This window comes from Chenopodium quinoa, unplaced genomic scaffold (assembly GCF_001683475.1).
Source record: "Chenopodium quinoa cultivar QQ74 unplaced genomic scaffold, ASM168347v1, whole genome shotgun sequence".
In the NCBI taxonomy this organism is placed as follows: Eukaryota; Viridiplantae; Streptophyta; class Magnoliopsida; order Caryophyllales; family Amaranthaceae; genus Chenopodium; species Chenopodium quinoa.
Genome location: NW_018742980.1, coordinates 1403460 through 1421783, shown reverse-complemented (window position 1 = coordinate 1421783; position 18324 = coordinate 1403460). Strand labels below are relative to the sequence as shown.

The following is an 18324-nucleotide window of genomic DNA, read 5'->3' as shown; positions in this document are numbered from 1 at the left end:
AAACTTGATCCTAAAATTGCCTGCTCAAAAGCTATGACACTGCTGGGGGAGTACGAAGCTGCCACTACACGTGAGGCCCCTGCAAAACCCCAAGACACTAGAGTAGCTGAGAAATGGAAACCTCCTAGCTAGCCGTAGTCTATATAAGCTTAACAGTGATGCAGCAATTCCTTTTGAAGGAAAGGTTGGACATGGGATGATTGTCAGAGATGGTACTGTTGATGTTATGATGGCAGCAAGTATGACCCTTGATATGGTTTGTTGCCCTCTGCACATGCTGTGATGTTTGGGGTTACTCTTGCTTATGATGCTGGGCTAAGGAGTCTTGAGGTTGAATTGGACTGTCTTCACTTAGTAAAAATGCTTCAGGGACTTGAGAAAGAGAATTCTACTACTCACCTTATTGTTTAAGATGGTATTAGCTTGATTAGTATCTTTGATGTTTGTGTTTTTGCTTTTGGTCCTAGAAACTATAATACTACTGCACACATCATTGCTAAGTCCTCTCTGGACTACAATGAGTTGCGTGTATGGATGGAGGACTTCCCTCCTATTGCTTTTTCTGCTCTCCTTGCTGATAAGGAAAACATTGAATAAAATCTCCTACTTTGTTTACTTGTGGGATAGATTTAGTAGTTGGTTACAAATATGATTAGAATATTAGGATTAATATTCTATCTTATTTTAGGATATGATTGTTAGTTTCCTATCTTATTTTTGTACGATTTTTCACCCTATATAAATATGAGTGCATATCAATAATAGCTTATGATGATGAGAGATTTGTTTAGAGAATTAATTCTTTGAGCGTTGCTCGTTTGGCTGTTAATCAAAAACATCACTTGTTGTGACTTGTGATCATTTTCTAGTTGCGGCTAGGAAGAGACCCTTTATTCTTGCGAGAATTAGAGTACTATCCTTTTTATTTTCGTGTAATTTTTTTAGTTCTTGTTAAAATCCGAAGATCTAAATGTTATTATAACTTGTGAGCCTTGTGAGAGTCTAATGGATGAATAGAGAGACTAGATCAGAATTTGATGTTAATGTTAGTTACAAATGGAGTTTAGGTCCGATAATTCTTGTAAAGGGTTTGTTTTACCGAATCAAAAAAAAGCCCAATAAGTACTTGTACTTTGAAAAAAGAAACTGAAAGAGAATCTGCATATAAAAATCAAGTGTGAAGCAAAATCCGGAGTCAATACAGGGACTTTTTAAACCCCCAGCATGGGAGCATGAAGACTGAGTCAATGCTAAACTCTGTGTAATTTGAATTTCAAAATTAAGTAACTGTTGTTAATCAATTAATTATTTAATCCGACTGGTTGCTTTTGTGGTTGGTTGACAAAATAATTGAGTTTAATTCAAATTAATTAAAAACGAGTAATCCAACATTCACAAGAAATATATTTCACAATACTTGCCAAAGAAAGTTCTTAATTCTGTTATTATTTTATTCATAAAAGGGCAAGCATCAAAATGATGCAACCTCATGATTAAGCTACTCAAAATATAGGTATTATACATGTCATGTTCCCCTTTCCCCCCTTACATACATTGATACTACTCTAGCACTAAACCCGAATCATCGTCATCCTCGGGTTACTTACCTAATTACCCTAATTAATCTCTCGAGTTAGATTATGATCCATGCTTCAAGTATCCTGCCAAGTAGTAAAAGAATGAAACAATGAACCGCGAAAATTAACATAAAAGTAATGGACTTTCTTCCTAGAATCCCCAAGGAAAATGTTTCTCAACTTGATCATGCCAAGTCCTCTACCAATTCATCAACCAATACCGCGAATATAGCAACTTCAATATCCACTGCAGCCTCATCGAATTCCTTTCGAGACTTCTTCCAGTCACTAATCTCCCTCTTTAGATCGATTTCCACCATCATGTCGATTGTGTTCGATTCCACTTCCTTCCATGACTCCAATCTGTTACATATCCTTTTAATGACTTGCTCATCAGATGCTTCTTCTTCACTATTTTCCTCGATTATTAGATCAGAAATAAGTCTCTTGATCCCGGGTTTCTTCGCATCCTGAAAACCTGTTTTCCTGATTATATCTTGCAAGAAGTCATGGGCTTGAGTTTCTTCATCGAATGTGAATGTTTCATGGTTGTATTCTTCAAATTCATTCGTATGTTCTAGTTGGTATTCTTCTTCTTCTTCGATCATTCTTTTCTCGAGCTCAATAGGGTCCAACTCCGCCAATTTTTCAAACCTGTGAAGCTTATGAAACAGCTCTTGTTGGGCTCCTGAGAAAAAATAAATAAATAAACAGGGTTACATTTTTTTTTGAAAACAAGGTTACATTTTAATTCAATACTTGTACACCAAAATATCAAAAATTTTGATTGCTAAGAATGCTAACAGATATAAGACATGCATGATCGACTTGATTGTTATTTCGCGTTTGCTAATCAATTAGCAAATATTACAAGTCGAGTCAAATTAGCAAAGTGATTTTCAACAAGTGGATTCATTATGAATAGGTCACATTTCTATTTTAAACATTACCAAAATATTAGGCATGTTATTTCGAAATCGAGGGTGTATCCAACAAGGATATCATTACAATAACAGTGATCAAATCACATCCTGTAAAATTCTTAGCACCAGATGTATAAAACCAAAGTACAAAACCCACAAAAATTGTGTACGAAATTAAGTCATAAAAACCACACATGCGGTTCCACAGATATCTAAAAATGGATCCCACAAAAATATTGTATGGTTCAAAACATTGTTGAAAAAATAATTATTAATATGACCAATTTCAGAGAAAGTTGAAGCAGCAAAATACAAGTTAAAAAAGGTCTAATAAATGCCCTTTAGTAAAGGAAAATGACCAAACATATGAAAAAGGACACAATCAAGATTAATAAATCTAAATCGTTTTCTTTGGAATTTGAGGAAAAATTATGAAAAAACATGCCATCAATTTATTTACATGAAAAAGACCCTACAACAAAAACAAAGCATGCAACAAAAAATCAATTATAAGGGATCATTTTCTTGGTAACAATATAGAAATTTGCTACTACTTACTGCGAACGAAAGCGTAGCTGCATTCAATCTCGTAACTGTCATCTTCGTGTCCGTCGTAGTCATCTTCGAATGGAGGATCAAGCACGGAAACTGGGCTGTTCTGTTCTTTGTCTTCTTCATCTTCCTTTTGCTGGAATTTCGTTAGGTTTTCATGCTTGTAGTTTACGTTGCCCTATCACAATTTACAGTACTTCATTAGTTATGCCGACTATAATTAGCAAACATTGCTTGTCAATCTACTATGGAGTATTATAAATAGTATTCCGTACATTTTATAAATTACATGACACTTCTCTCATTCACTAAAAATGTGTCATATTATCCGCTTAACTATAAATATTTTATTTTTTAATGACAAATTGACAATATGGTTATGACAAAAATTTTAACTTGACATTGTACAATTACCCTTAATACTTCTATTCTCAATTCAATATAAACAATTTGAATTGGGAGGTGTTTGTTTTTAATACATTCTCCTATTATTTGCTAATTTAAATATTGTCCGAACCACTCACTAATTTAAATTATATTAGAATGCTACAACCACCAAAAAGTATGGAGCCAAGTACACAAATTTCATAAAAGTTATTGTTAGACTATTTAGTAAAATAATTTTTTTATTTTCTCCCTTTATACTGTGACTTAATTCTTTGATACAAATTAAAGTGAATCAATTATAGACCAACCTAATTAATATTCCTAAAGCCGAGTACATTGAAGAGAATTGAGATGCTTTAGCATAAATCAATTATTGATCCACCAAAACATTGTTGATATAATAAATAATTGACTCCAAATAGACCTATAAATGAACAACCAAAAATAGAGGTTGTTATGCAATCACTTTAATACTATTACTAATATAATAGAGTCCTCTTTTTGGAGCTATTAATATAAATTAATAATTATTTATTATACATAATATGATATGGTTAATACATCAATTATTGGTAGTTACTGTTCAATGGTAGTTACAGTTCAATTAATTTTTAATTATCTCACAAGCATTACATTAAACAAGATTTTTGACACTACATAAAACAAGATAAATACCTTTATTTTACTAGTTGTATACAAATGACATGGACAAAAAAAATCCAAAAACATAATTTGTCCGATTTGAAAAACCCAAAAATATATATTTTATTTATTTTATAATTTGCCCATCAAACAGACAAGGTCTTAAAAGAAAAGATTTTAGTGGGCAGAGACGTGATCATAAAAGTACAATTTTGTTACACCACCAAGGTTCTATTTGCCCTCTTTTGACATGCATGCCCTGGTAAAACTTGGATTTTTGCACATTTTATCCTTCCAATAAAGGGTAAAATCGTCTTTTCCTAAACAAAACACCCCGGCAAAAGAAGGTGAGTACAGATTCTATTGCCGACAGCTCAATATAGTCACCTAAGCTGAGTCACGACTCACGAGTTCACGCGGATCAATAAAAATATTAACTCTTTTTAGTTTTATTTACTGTATTTTATACTGCATTTTAAAAAATGCTCTTCTTTTTTTAAAAAAAATGTATTAAATTGTCATGGTTGACTAAATAAAATCAACGCTGACCATCCACAAATTTTTATCACATCGTATTTTCCTTTGGTATACAAAAAAATTAATCAAAATCATCCGAACACTGATAAGAAGAGATAAAGTATGTTACCGAGTAGGTTATTCTACGGAGCATAGTGTTTAAGTTATTTTGCTCCGTAATTAATTCAATTATTTACCTTCTCTAATCTCTTTATGAAATGTGTGTAAAGAATAGATGCTGCATTTAAAAATAAAATAAAAGGAGAGAGTACATTTAAAAAAAAAAAAAATGCAAAGAGTCATGTATGATTTGACCTAAAATTAGTATTCCTACTCACTATTATTAGGTACTAACTACAAACGAATCCAAATTTAAGAATGACCTAATTCTAATAAAGTGGCATTAGTCAATTATTAGGTCTAATCATACTAATGATGTTTCATTAATCAAACAACATTATTATAAAGCATTGTTCAATGTCCATAATAACAAGCAAATTATAAGAACGTGCTCATTACATAATTAACATTGCTATATAATTAAGGTAACTTAAATGATTCATGAACATTGATATGTCCACTCAACTAAAATGCTCAGAAAAATTCTATTTTTATTCGATTGGTCACAAATTTCTGTAACATCTATCACGGTATTAATGATGGAATCTTTTACCCACCAAAAAAATAATAATAATGACCAAAAAATAAAACATTTTTTTAAAAATATTTACCATACTCTCAAAGTTGTACTTGGTTCATCATTACTAATGCTTACACAATCAATATTAAACACGTATATAATCGATTCTTTTCATGATTAATATTTCTACTTTTTAAGAATATCAATACAATAGTTTAGCATGTTTTAAATTTTTACCACCTCTCCGTTGGTTATTAATTGACACACTTGAAACACAATACAAGTACCAAAACTTTTAAATAACAAATTAACAAGTACGAAGTAATAATTAGTAGGAGATTAAAGTAACACACCTGAAATTTGTAACGAACAGGGGATTTAGCAGGAGAGCAACGTTCAGGAGAAGGGCTTTTATGAAGAGAAAAACGAAATGGACTTAAAGGACTTAAGCAAATTGGTGAATAATAATAATCTCCATTATTATTGCTACTAATCTTGTTAATATTATTATTTTCTTTCAAAACGTTAGTAAACTCAAAATCTTCATCTTTATCTTCTTCTACTTCATCAAATGATCTTCCACTAATCGAACTCTCCAAATCCAAGCTACTTGACCTTCCATTGCAAGAAGAAGATGAAGATGAAGAAACTGAACATGACACAATACTCGTAATAACATTTTCATCTGCCTCACTAACTTCCGTTTTGGGGTCGGACTTGAGTTTCTGAGTCCGATTTCTTAATGAAAGTTTTTTCAGCATAGTATTAAATAACCCGAAACCCGAATTCTTAATTTGTTGGGTCTTTTGCGGCTTTGATTTTTGTTTTTGGATCCTCATCGCCGCCTCGAGAAGAAGAGTGGCAGTCTTAGTAGGGATATGGAGGAATACTTTGTTAGGGCTTTTAGCATTCGGAATTGGTGAAGGTGGAAAATCAAATAATTTAGGTGATTTTCTAAGGTCAGGGGAGTCTTGTAAAGAGAAAAAACATGTATTTTTGTGTAAAATTGAAGTGGGTTTTTTGGGTTTTTTGAGTTGAAGTTTTTGTATTTGTTGTTGTTTATTTTTCAATAAACATTGCTTATTTGCAATATAATCTTTTAGATAAAAGGGTTCTTGATCTTCTTTTAGCAATTCTTTCAAATGCTTTTGAGCCATTTTTTAGATTTTTTTTAGCCAAATTTGAAGTGGGCAATGAGAATTTGCCCAGTTTTTTATACCAAAAAAAAAAAAAAGTTGGGTGTTTTGATTTGAAGCAATGAAGAGGTGGATAGAAATAGAGGAAGAAAAGAAGAGAGAGAAAGAGAGGGAGGAAGGAATGAGGAGAGTTCTGATTCAAATCTGAAGAATTTAAGAAATCAAGAAAAGGTGGTGGGATATTATTTTATTTTTACTACAAAATAAAATGTGGATTTTTATTTTTTAAGTGGGCTTTTATTTTATTTAACTAATGAGTGAAAATGAAGTTGAAAATTTAGTATTTTGGTAATTGGAAGTGAAGAAAGAGCCAAGAGAAGGTGGGACTGAGGGAAGATTTGGGTTATCAAAGGGAAACGAAGGTGGGGGGGTCTCCTTACTCTCCTATCCGGCCAGGGACTGAACATGTCATAAGAAGGTACCTAGGTATGAGCAACGTGGGGTTGTTGGTTTAGAGGTAAATCAGAATTGTTCAGATAATACTCTCATTTTCGAGTTTAACATGGTGATTCAGTAATTAGGGATTTAAATTAGTAGAGTCAAGTCGAGTCAGTTTTTGGGGTGTTTGGTTAGGAGAGATTTGAGGTAAAATAAGAGGTTTGACTAACTTAAATCTCTATTGTAACTTGTAAGGTCTTTTTTCTCTTTGTCTACAATAAGAATGTTGAATCGGAATTTTTAAAATTTGGTCTAATCTAATCTGATTTTTTCTGATTTTATCTAGTTAGCCTAATCTAATTTAATTATGTAATCTAACTAAAGTTAGACCTCAATTGTATATCAATTTACTAGTTTAGCTCTCGTGCAATGCCCGACTTTAAACAAAGTCATTGTGAGAGTTGTTTCCAACAAGTTTATCACCAAACTTTTTATATGTGTATGTTTTTAGGAGAAAGTATTATCAAATAAAAAAATGCCAAATAAATTTACTTTGTTGAAATATTAAAAGATAAAAACAACCGTAGACTGACTTATTTAGAGTAAAAATAGTCAAAAAAAAAAAATTTTTTTTTTATTTTTTTTTTTGTTTTTAACTCTACTTAAAAAAATTAAGTCAAAGAATTAACAACTTTTTTGTCAAAAAAAAAACTTTAAACCTATAAAAATATGATTATGATTTAGGCGGGAAATTTCTTTATAATACAGCAACATGTGTACAACTGTGACATCAACAATGTTTTGTTTTAGTTATAGTTAGGCCCTGTTCTTTTGAGATGTTCTACTCTGTTTTGCCTGCTCTGCTCTGCTCTATTCTGCTCCCTTCCCCCACACCCACGAAACCACCCAAAATCTCCTTCTCCCATCCCCTCACTTAATAATGTGATTGATTTACTTTTGGAGGTGGGGAAGGAGATCTAAGGTGATTTCGAGGTTGGGGGGAAGGGAGTAAGGTGATTTTTGAGGTGGAGGAAGGGATTTGGAGTGGTTTCAGAACATAATCAACCCTAATGACTAACGGAGCTAACAATTGTTAGTTATTAAGGATTCATTTTTGTGAAAACTCGAGGGTATGATGTATTTAAGAAAGTCCAAGGGTATATGATGAATTAAGTGTAAACTTAGGGATTTTGGTGAAAAAATCATTAAAATTACTATTATTTGCCAAGATTGCTCGAGGTAAAAATAATAGAATATGCATATATCCTTATTGGTCATTTAACACAATATAGTAGTTATCTGCTAATAGTTATTGACCAAATACTTTTACACATGAAAAAAAAGACAAAATATACAAGCACATACTCCGTAGTATAATTAATTATATAGTACAATCAGTTAATTAAAGCAACTCATACATACAAACATCTAATAACTATGGAGTACGGAGTAACAACTAATCTCTTGTTGCCAAACATTGCGTTATTTTACCAATTAGACATACGAGTCATGGCTAAACTTGTTTTTAACTAGTCCTAACATACATATTAACTCGTTTGCAATCCTAAATAGAACCAAACCCAAATTGGACAAGTTTAACTAGATGATTTCAAATTTTCATTAAAATAGGTTAGTTATCAATTATAATTTAATCATACAAAATACAATTTATTATGTTCAACTAGCACTTAATTTAGTTCAAGCCTCTTGAATCTCACCTACCTCAAATTAATGTGCAAGTTTAATGACTATATAACCCTAAACTTAATTGAAAACAAAATTAAAATTAATAGGGTTTAAAATAGAAAGGTGTGATTGAATTTGTACGGATTGTGTCGGGTGAAAAATTACGATTGACACATTAGTAGGTGAGTGATAAATTTTAATTATGTGTTAATAATAAAGGAGAGTGGCCTGCTTAATGCTTGACAGTAATAATTACTTATATGAAAAGCATGATTTTTAATACAACTAATCACTTTGTCAGCGCATCCCTTGCCGCAACATTTCTCGTTCGGCTTCGATTCTCACTTCATACTCTGTCCTAATTTTGCTTTCTGCAACTTCCACACTCACTTACCATCTTCGGTCTTGCAATTCTTTGACTTATTATTATATTAATTACATGTACTAATTATTCTTTTAACATTTAATTCTTATTAAATAAACTATAAGATACTTTTATTTATAAATTATGTATTGCAAAGTTGTAATTAATAATGTTGTAACTTTTGTACTAAAAGATTGTGTTTGTTGTTCTCTCTAGGTATTCTTCATTCACACCTTTAACTTGTTCATATCTTAAATTTTGTGTTGTGTTTTGCTCTTGCTAAACCTAACAAACTGGTTAACCCCCATATCTCACACAAACAATTTTCTCATGGGTCACTTATCCTACCAATATCCAAGTGTTAAAAAAATTGATTGTACGTATATAAATCGCCCACAAACTAAGTGTTAAAGGACCAACTCAACCCAAAATTTAAGTTGTTGGTTGAAGCCCATGAATATGTTTTATATTCTATCACGCCCCTTTACACGAGAGCCCATTTTGAAAGAAGATGTGGATGAAATTCGAACCCGTGATCTTTGTGTCATGCTAGTTCATGATACCATGTTAAAGGATCAAGTCAACAAAAAGCTTAAGCTAATAGTTAAAACCCAGGAATATGTTTTATACTCTATCACTAAGTTTTATGTTACCATTTATATTCGTGTTTACATCCTTGAAATTTCGATGCTAGCTTGTCTTACTATCATCTTTCCTTCATAAAATTATCCCCCAAATATTGAGTACAGAGTACATTACAAAGTTTTTTTTTTTTTAATAACTTAATATTTCGTAGTAAAAATGAGATGCATGATATATATTATATATATCTCGGATTATACTATAAAAGAAGGAAACAGATATATATGTATCCTCTCATAACCTTTTAATATAAGAGAGGGACAAATCTTTGCCGATTAATATTATTCCCTCTTCCTCTAAAATATATTATTCCCTTTGATTATAACTAGTTTGATCTCATGCAACGTACAAGGACATAGGATTGTAATAACGTCCACTAAGTTGCCCAATCAATTACGAGTGTTTGCGTGCAAAATTGGAGTACATAATAACATCATCCGCTTAATGACGTAGAGCCGAACTAGAACGTTAAGATTTCATTCCTTTTACAAAAATTTATAATTTAATTTTGTATATTCTTAAGCAAAAGAACAATAATTGAAGTCATCAATTAAAAATTAAATTAGTAAATGGACTCATATGAAAATGATACATGAACAAACATTATGCATAGTATATTGTCAAAGAAGTTTATAAACCAATATTATTAAAATGCAAGTTACTTTTAGGCAAGATGTATGGCTAAACTTATTGATCCATTGCACTTTGAAATCACTAAACTTGCAAAATAGAAGAAAATGAATTAACATTAAATTAAGGTCTTCTTCTTTTGGACTAAATTAGGATTGAAGCTGAATTGAATTGTTTATTATTAGTTTTTCTAATAAATCGAGCTAAACTAAACTAAAAATATGAATAATAATGATGATAATAATAAATTGAATGAAGATTGAACTAAACTAAATAAAGGTGAAATGAACTTAACTTAAGATAATAGAGGTGAACTATATTGAACCGAATATAATAAAACAAAACCTAACACAAATTCTTACAAAATAAAATAAAATAAAAAAACAAGACATTAAATTATTTGGCTTTTAGAAAATCACTACTACTCATGAACTTCTTGCTTGCTTGCCTAAAGTGGTGTTGGCCAATTTCATAATTAAAATAACTATCTTAATTTTTTTTATCTCAACGTTGTTTTTTGATTTGCAATATGATTAGTGAAAGTGGTAACTTTGTAGTTGAACAGTACCTAAGAGAGTTGGGCAGTGTAATTGTAGAAATGCAATAAAAATAACGCACAATCATGCAATTTTATCCTTCGATAGCGGAGTGAATAGTTTGCTATTGTTAAAAGCAACCACTTGACAAGAGGCAGCGAGTTTACCTACGAGACTACAAAGTAAAAAAATTAATCATTATTTGAAAGTCGGAATCCAAGAGTTTTAATTCCAACGTTAAATAAATAATTGTTGAAAAACGTTATTAAATGGAGCACATAAATTTCAAATACACCTTAGCTTTAACCATGTTTTCAATCCCTCACAAATACCCCTTTGCTAATTTCATCAATTAGTTCCCTAGAACAATAAGTAACATACTATCAAATCAAGAGAATCGGAAAGTTAACATATTGTAATTAATCAGAAATAAAGGGAGTACAATAAGTTCTTAAGTGTTCAGATAAGTTCATGTTCCAATGAAAATCCAACATGTTCAATCGACCTTTTTGGTGGGATGATTTTACAGCGGTCATTTGAAAAACGACTACCATATTATTTTAATGATATATAATACTCCCTTCATTTTTTTTAAAATGCATCACTTTGATTTTTGCACTATTCACATACCATGGCTGACTTAATTTTTTTCTCTTCTATAAAATAAATAAAAATTATTATATAATATATCATTAAATTAGTCGTAATGCCTAGTTTCATAATATAATTTTGTTATAATTTTTATTAACATACAATTAAAGGTATTAGTGGTCAAAGTTGCGTCTCGGTATATGTGTCGGTCAAACTGATGCAAATAAAAAAAACAGAGGGAGTATGATTGGTTCATTTTTTTCACATTATAAAATGACCACAATTAGTCTTATAATATCTACAATGTCAATATAAATTTTGAAAATTTTAATCCAATATAAAATAAATATTTTTTGAGAAACTATAAAATAAGAATAAAAATTAAATAAATGAAACTAAATATTTGATAAATCAAAAAAAATGTTGATAATACTATTTAATACCATTAATAAAGTAATATAATTAAGTATTTGGAAAAAATATGTCAATTATGAACTATATATTCATTAAAACATTATGGTAGTCATATTTCAAATAACTACTGTAAAATTTTTATTTTTGGTGTCATTAGGCAATTACGAAGTTGAAGTACACAGTATTAGATCTTATGGAGTAATATCAAAGTTTTTTTTATGGAGAAAATAACAAGGTCATCAATCTTTGGAAAATTGAGATAACATTTTAGTTGCTTTTTCAATTTTGGCAATCTATAAATATGTTCAAAAGCTAAAATCAAAATGATACGGAGTAAACAGTTAAACTAATGCCCTACTATGTTATAACTATCTTATTTTGATTTTGATTTTGATTTCGATTTATTTTACACAAATTATATTTCAAAATATAAGTTCAAATAAGATTATATTAATTAGACACATAAAGGCTAATATATATTGATGCGTTCAATGATTGTCAAAAAAAAAAAGTTTAAATAATATAAAATCAAATATTTCATAAAAGATGCAGAGTACATTCAATTAAGATAAATAAAACGATATAATTTATATGTAAAACATATAGAGCAAATTGTTCAAATATAGTTCTCAAATTCTAGCTCAACTTATAGAGAGTCTAATTATACTATTACATGGTTAGATCACCTTGTATATGATGAGGTAACTCTCCTTAATTAAACAAACCATATATACAAGGAGAGTTATTTTTTAAAGAGACCTATTTTTACCGTGCATGTTAACTTTTTCTGGAGGAATAAGCTAAGTAATTAAATGAAAGGATTAATCGGGCCAAAACTCTTTATAGGTCAATCCATATTTAGTTAACGAAATAGACCATTTGATTTGGAAGTGGGGGCAAAGGGTTTGATCCGTGTCAATGTGTGTAGGAATATTATATGCATGCTTATATTCCCCAACAATGTACGAGTATATATGTAGGTATTATATATATATATATATATATATATATATATATATATATATATATATATATATATATATATATATATGAATGCTTAATTATCAAATAAAATGTAAGCTTTACGTAGTATAATTATCTATAATATCGTAGTAAAAACAAGAAAGTTAGTGAAGTTAGAGAAGAGAAGTTAGAAAAGGACAAGTAGAGAGTAGTAAAGGAAAGCACGCGTGCTAAAAATTGGCAGAAGCACCCAACAATGAAACAGTCTTATACTGTAGTACGCTGTACAGTAGTAGTAAGTCTTTATTGATAACAGAGATCATTAAATATATTTACGTTTTATATAAACCGTCAGATTCATTCATTAATATTTGACATCGTAACCATGCATTACTTTATGCGTAGATTAGTGCACTTTGTCGTTGCGTAACCCTTAACATTGTACGCTGCCATAGTACCAGAGTGCCAGTGCCAATCACAAATTGCCAATTGCTAACTCAATCAAATTTCACATTGTATTTCACCACCTTTAATTTGAAAAACCACGAAGATACTCCTTCAAGTTAATTAGTTAAATGCAACATATTGATTTTATTAGACTCTATTCTTTTGAGCTTTATTTTTCTACTTTATTCTGATACATGCTTTGTCTGTTGATAAATTCTCTATACGCAATACACTGCATTGCTCTACTCCACTTTACTCTACTCAATTTGGTATTAATTAATAATTAATACTCATTTCATTTTGTAATAATCACAACATTTTGACTGGGACACATTTCAACGTGCAAGTTTAACCATTAATATTTGTAGTTATGTATATGAAGAATTATAAAAGGATAATATAATGAAAGTATACATAAAGACTAATTCATAAATATCTTAAATGGCAACATATATTTTTTACATATTGATAAAAGTATAGTCAAAGTAAACATATGAATAGTGCAAAAGTCAAACTGTTGCGATGATTATGAAACACTGAGGGAGGAATTAATAACAATTGCTTTGCTTTGCTCAGCACTGCTCTGCTCTGTCGACACTTGCTTTGCCTGCTGACAACTGCTTGATCTATTAGAATCTCAGAAATATAATGACACAGTTTGGCTCTTAATACTCCCTCCGTTTTAAATTAAATGCTCTAATTTAACTTCAACACTATTTATATAGTCCCTCTGGTTTATTTTAAATACATCACTTTGATTTGTACATTTTTCGACACAAAATTTTGAATATCTTTAATTAGGTACTGTATTAGTTATGAAAGTAGACATAGTGACTAATCATACAATATATTACATGATAACACTTATTTATTGTATATTAAGGACAAAAAACTAAGGATAATATATGAATTGTGTAAAAGTGGGGGCTTCTGTAGACACCTAATTGTGTATCCCTAAAAACCAAACCCAGTGATAAGTACCTTTCACGTCTTTGATTAACGAGTTCGATAAAGAGTTGAAGAGTCTCTTGAAGTACCCCTTAAGCCTTGACCATATTCCTAACCTTACCTAAAACGTTTTAATCCAAAATCATTCACTGCGTGAATTTAAACCCAAAATAATTTATTTCGTGTCCTTAAAACCGTTCATTTCGTGTCCAAGTCATAAAAATTTCCAAACCAGATTATTTGATCCAATAATCCCGCTCCAATTATTGCTTAGTTGGATGGGGTTTGAAAAGAGCTTTCCAACAATATATTATAAGCCCAAATCCGACTTAAAACGAACAAGTTATGGCCAAAATACTAAACCAAGCCCAAACCAGACCTAAGTCCACCTTACCTACGACCCAATGATCATGTGAGGGTCCAAATACCATATTCCCAATCTTAAACCAATTAGGATTGGTTAGGAGCTTCTAGAATCCTCTATAAGGTTCTAATTTATCCTTTCCGAAAAAGATAAAGATCAAAAGAATTCGAAGCCGAATAAAACTTCTCTTTTGATAGTCCGTATCCCGATCAAATTCAAATACGTACAGATGTATTTTGTTAACCCAATTCTATTGGAAATTAAACTCCGTACGCCCTTTTTATCTTTGAAATCATCGCAAAACGACAGAACCATCGCGCCGCGATAGTCCTATCGCGCTGCGATGGACTATGTCGCGCCGCGATACTCCTATCGCGCCACGATGGACTCTGTCGCGCCGCGATACTCCTGTCGCCCCGCGATGAAACTTGTTTTATTCCATTCCAACTTATGATCTTCTAATCGCCCAAACTCTCTTTTTCCTTATAAATAGAGGTCGTTTTCCCTGTTTTCAAATCAGCTAGAATAAAAAATCATCACAATCATCATAGTCATCAATTCTCTTTCTTGATCCCATGTTCTTAGCCTTAGCCTAAACAAATCCTTGATATTCTCCCAAATCAGTCATAATTCCTCATTCACGAGATTCGAATACTCCTAGCCATCCTCGACGTTGCCTTCAACCTCAGCGTGAAAGGTTGATAGTTCTGAGGGTTTGGTCCCAAATCTATATTTCAATTCATATTTGATTTATTTACTTAATTAATTTAACTTTCTTGAACTTTACTAACGTGTGTATTATAGTGAGTAATCACCCTTACTATTATTCTTTAATTTTGGAGTAGAAATCATGTTTGCAATGTTATTTTAATTCGTAGTATCATGTTAGAATGTCTTTATGATTTCTAGTATTATGTTTAGGATAATGCTTTGATTTTGTTATTAGTGACATGTTAGGATTTGTTATTAATCCGTTTAGTATCATGCCTAGTATCTTACTATTCACGATATTTTGATGATGTTGTTATGATGATGACTGTTGTATTAATCATATGTTGCTTGATTATTATGATTTATTGTTATTGCTTTATCACGCCCCTTTTTGCAGGTATAAAGGGAATTTGTACTTGAAATCACGCCTAATACGATAATTAATATTTGATTTTAAGCTAAATGATTTTAATTCTAGTGATTACCAATAATAGATTTGATTGTGCATTCATAATTAACCAACGTAGATTAAACAGGTTTGGGAATAACTTGATGTATGTATGTTGATCGGAAAGCGCACATGAATATCATAAGAATTAAGTAGAGGCCTATTTAGGGCGGGTTCAATCTCTTTTAGGTTGGATTTGTACCATCATTCCCAAACATCTAGTCATGGTTCCGAACCACTATGGAGTTATCGATCTCCGTGATCGAGAATGGGATGTAACCTTCACACCCATGAACGGTTTACAAGTTCCTAAAACTTGTTCGCCACTATTTTATCTCTAGCTTCTTTTCCTTCAAACATCGCCAAGCCTAAAAGCATGAACCACAGTAGGGCTTAATGATGAGTTGAAAAATTCCCTACAATTTTTGGCGACTCCACTCGGGAGGATTTCTAGATTGAATCCTAATTTGTTTTAGCAATTGATTTAGAATGAGTGGATGAGACTTGAAAGATTCTAGATATTCATGTGTGTAATTTTGATTAACATTGTGGCACAAGCATAAAAAGGTTTGCATTGGAAAGACCATCCGTAATGCGTCAAAAACATAGGACATACACATAGGAAAGGCCGGAAATATTTTTCACAACTAGAATCGAAAAGACGTTACGAAAAATTGGAAAAAACATCGAAAATTGAAATTGTCGTAGAACGTTAGAGCCATCGCAGGACATTAGCGACCAACGCCAGACGACATCTTCATCGCACCGCGATGGAATTGTCGCTGGACGATGGTCTCTGCCGTCAAGCGATGGATCTGGCGATTCTGCACTAGGATTTTTTCTTCCTGTTTTGTCCGATTCTAGTACTATCTCAACGATTTTACTTCCTAATTAAGTTTTTTTGACCTTTCTGAACTCATATGTGTTTTACATATGGTTTTAGCCCTTTGGAATTCACGCTCCGTCCACCCTAATTAACGCTCCGTGCAATAATGGGTGCATCCAAGTTTATTGAATTCACCAAACCATGGAGTTGAGTTTAACTAGCGGAGTCCCGTCCATCGTGCCAACCCTTCTAAGGTAAGGCTTCCGCGCGATGCATCTGGACTCTTAACCATGAACCCTCTAGAACACCACAATCCTTGACTTTAAAGAATTTGAGCCATGGTTAGGTGGCAAACTCATTGCATCATATTGTGACTACTTGACTACTTGTGTATCTCTTACTTGTGCATACCTTGTTTCTGATTAAAGTAACCCTTCATGTCGACTTGTTTCTTATAAATATGCCTAAGCAAACTAATCAAGGACTAAAAGGACTTTGCTTAATTAAATTGGTTAATTAATTTGAACTTAAAATCTAAATATACTCGACCTAGTATACTCACAGACTTAAACCTTTGAAAGAACAACTGAAAAAATAAGTCACAGTGATGCTCCAGTTTCGGCGCACCACTTTGACTTGTGGCGCAGAACGTTGGTGACCGTCGCGTCGTAATGGAACCATCGTCCTACGATAGTTCCATCACCATGCGATGATTCAACCGCTTTCTTTCCGAGTCTCCGCATCGAGTCCCACTGCTCCGATTAACCAGTTTAATGTATAAACATGGTCTTTACCTGGTCTTGTTTGAGTCCAACCACATGTCAAGTCCCATGGTCATCACACGAGTCTTGAACATATCACTTTCACTCATGAGTCCTTGCACACACTTTGTACATATCCTTTTTACCATGACCATGCTTAGAGTCTTGCATGCACTGTTTTCCGTCATTTTTTTAGGGGGGGTATGTCTGATATTATCCTCCCAACATGAACTATGTTGTTTTAAAAACTTGTCTCCCTTGCTTGATTCCCATAAAATATGCACCCATTTTTTGCTTTTCAACCCAATCAAATTACAAGTCAATTAGAGTCAAGTCATTAAAAGAGTCAATGGTATACTTTTTACATCGCTTGGTCGAGGAAAGAAGGGACCTTGATTCGTGATAACACTTTTGTTTAAGTACTCCTTTTCCAGAGCGCGGTTCGAACAAGAAGAAAGGCGAAACCAATGGCAGCACCTAAACAAGAAGATGTCGACAAACCCCAAAAGACCGTGGATGGTCTTGTTGAACTGGTCAAAGGACTCAGCACTCGAATGGAGAAGGCTGAGGATCCTAATAAGCAAGTACCACCTGAGACAATCAAGCGCATCGAAAACAGCTTAAGTCAAATCTCCAATGACTATAAGTACATTGGCATAAGCTCTAAGGGGATCTCAGTGGACAAAGACCTTCTTCCACAAAAGTTCTCTGCCAATGACATTCCTAAGTTCAAAGCTACTAAAAATCCTTATTTTCACTTGAAGGCTTTCGAGACACTCGTGGAGATCAAGGGGATTGATAAGAAAGTCTTCCCCTCACTTTTCTCTATCTCCTTGGAACTAGTATGTAATACCCTGGAAATTACCTTCCTTTAAAATACTCTTTTTGCTCTAACTAAAACCCTTTTTAGGAAATAACCAAAATATTACCGCCACCGTGATAATGGCTAAGGCTAATTTTCAAAGTTACACAGTGAAAGTCTAAAAACAAAAAATCAACTTTTAAAAATAAACTTGAGTTCAAAACCTCAAAACAAATGTAGAATAAAACATCCACAAGTTGGAACCAGTTTAAACATGGCCCTTCTTAAAAACCAATTAAAAACAAACGTAATATTGTTAGTCCATAAACAATAAATAATTAAAATATCAAAACTAAGAAACATAACAAGTAACTCTCTGC

General features: G+C 32.0%; 1 protein-coding gene across 1 annotated transcript; it reads right to left on the bottom strand.

The window, feature by feature from the left end:
* Positions 1-1417: 1417 nt before the first annotated feature.
* On the bottom strand, positions 1418-6891 carry LOC110729363 (myb-like protein X). Its single transcript, XM_021909098.1, has 3 exons — positions 5591-6891; positions 3059-3230; positions 1418-2265 (listed from the first exon to the last, which is right to left on the bottom strand). The coding sequence occupies exons 1-3, from the start codon at positions 6392-6394 to the stop codon at positions 1763-1765; spliced, it is 1479 nt and encodes a 492-aa protein (XP_021764790.1). The 5' UTR covers positions 6395-6891; the 3' UTR covers positions 1418-1762.
* Positions 6892-18324: the final 11433 nt, after the last annotated feature.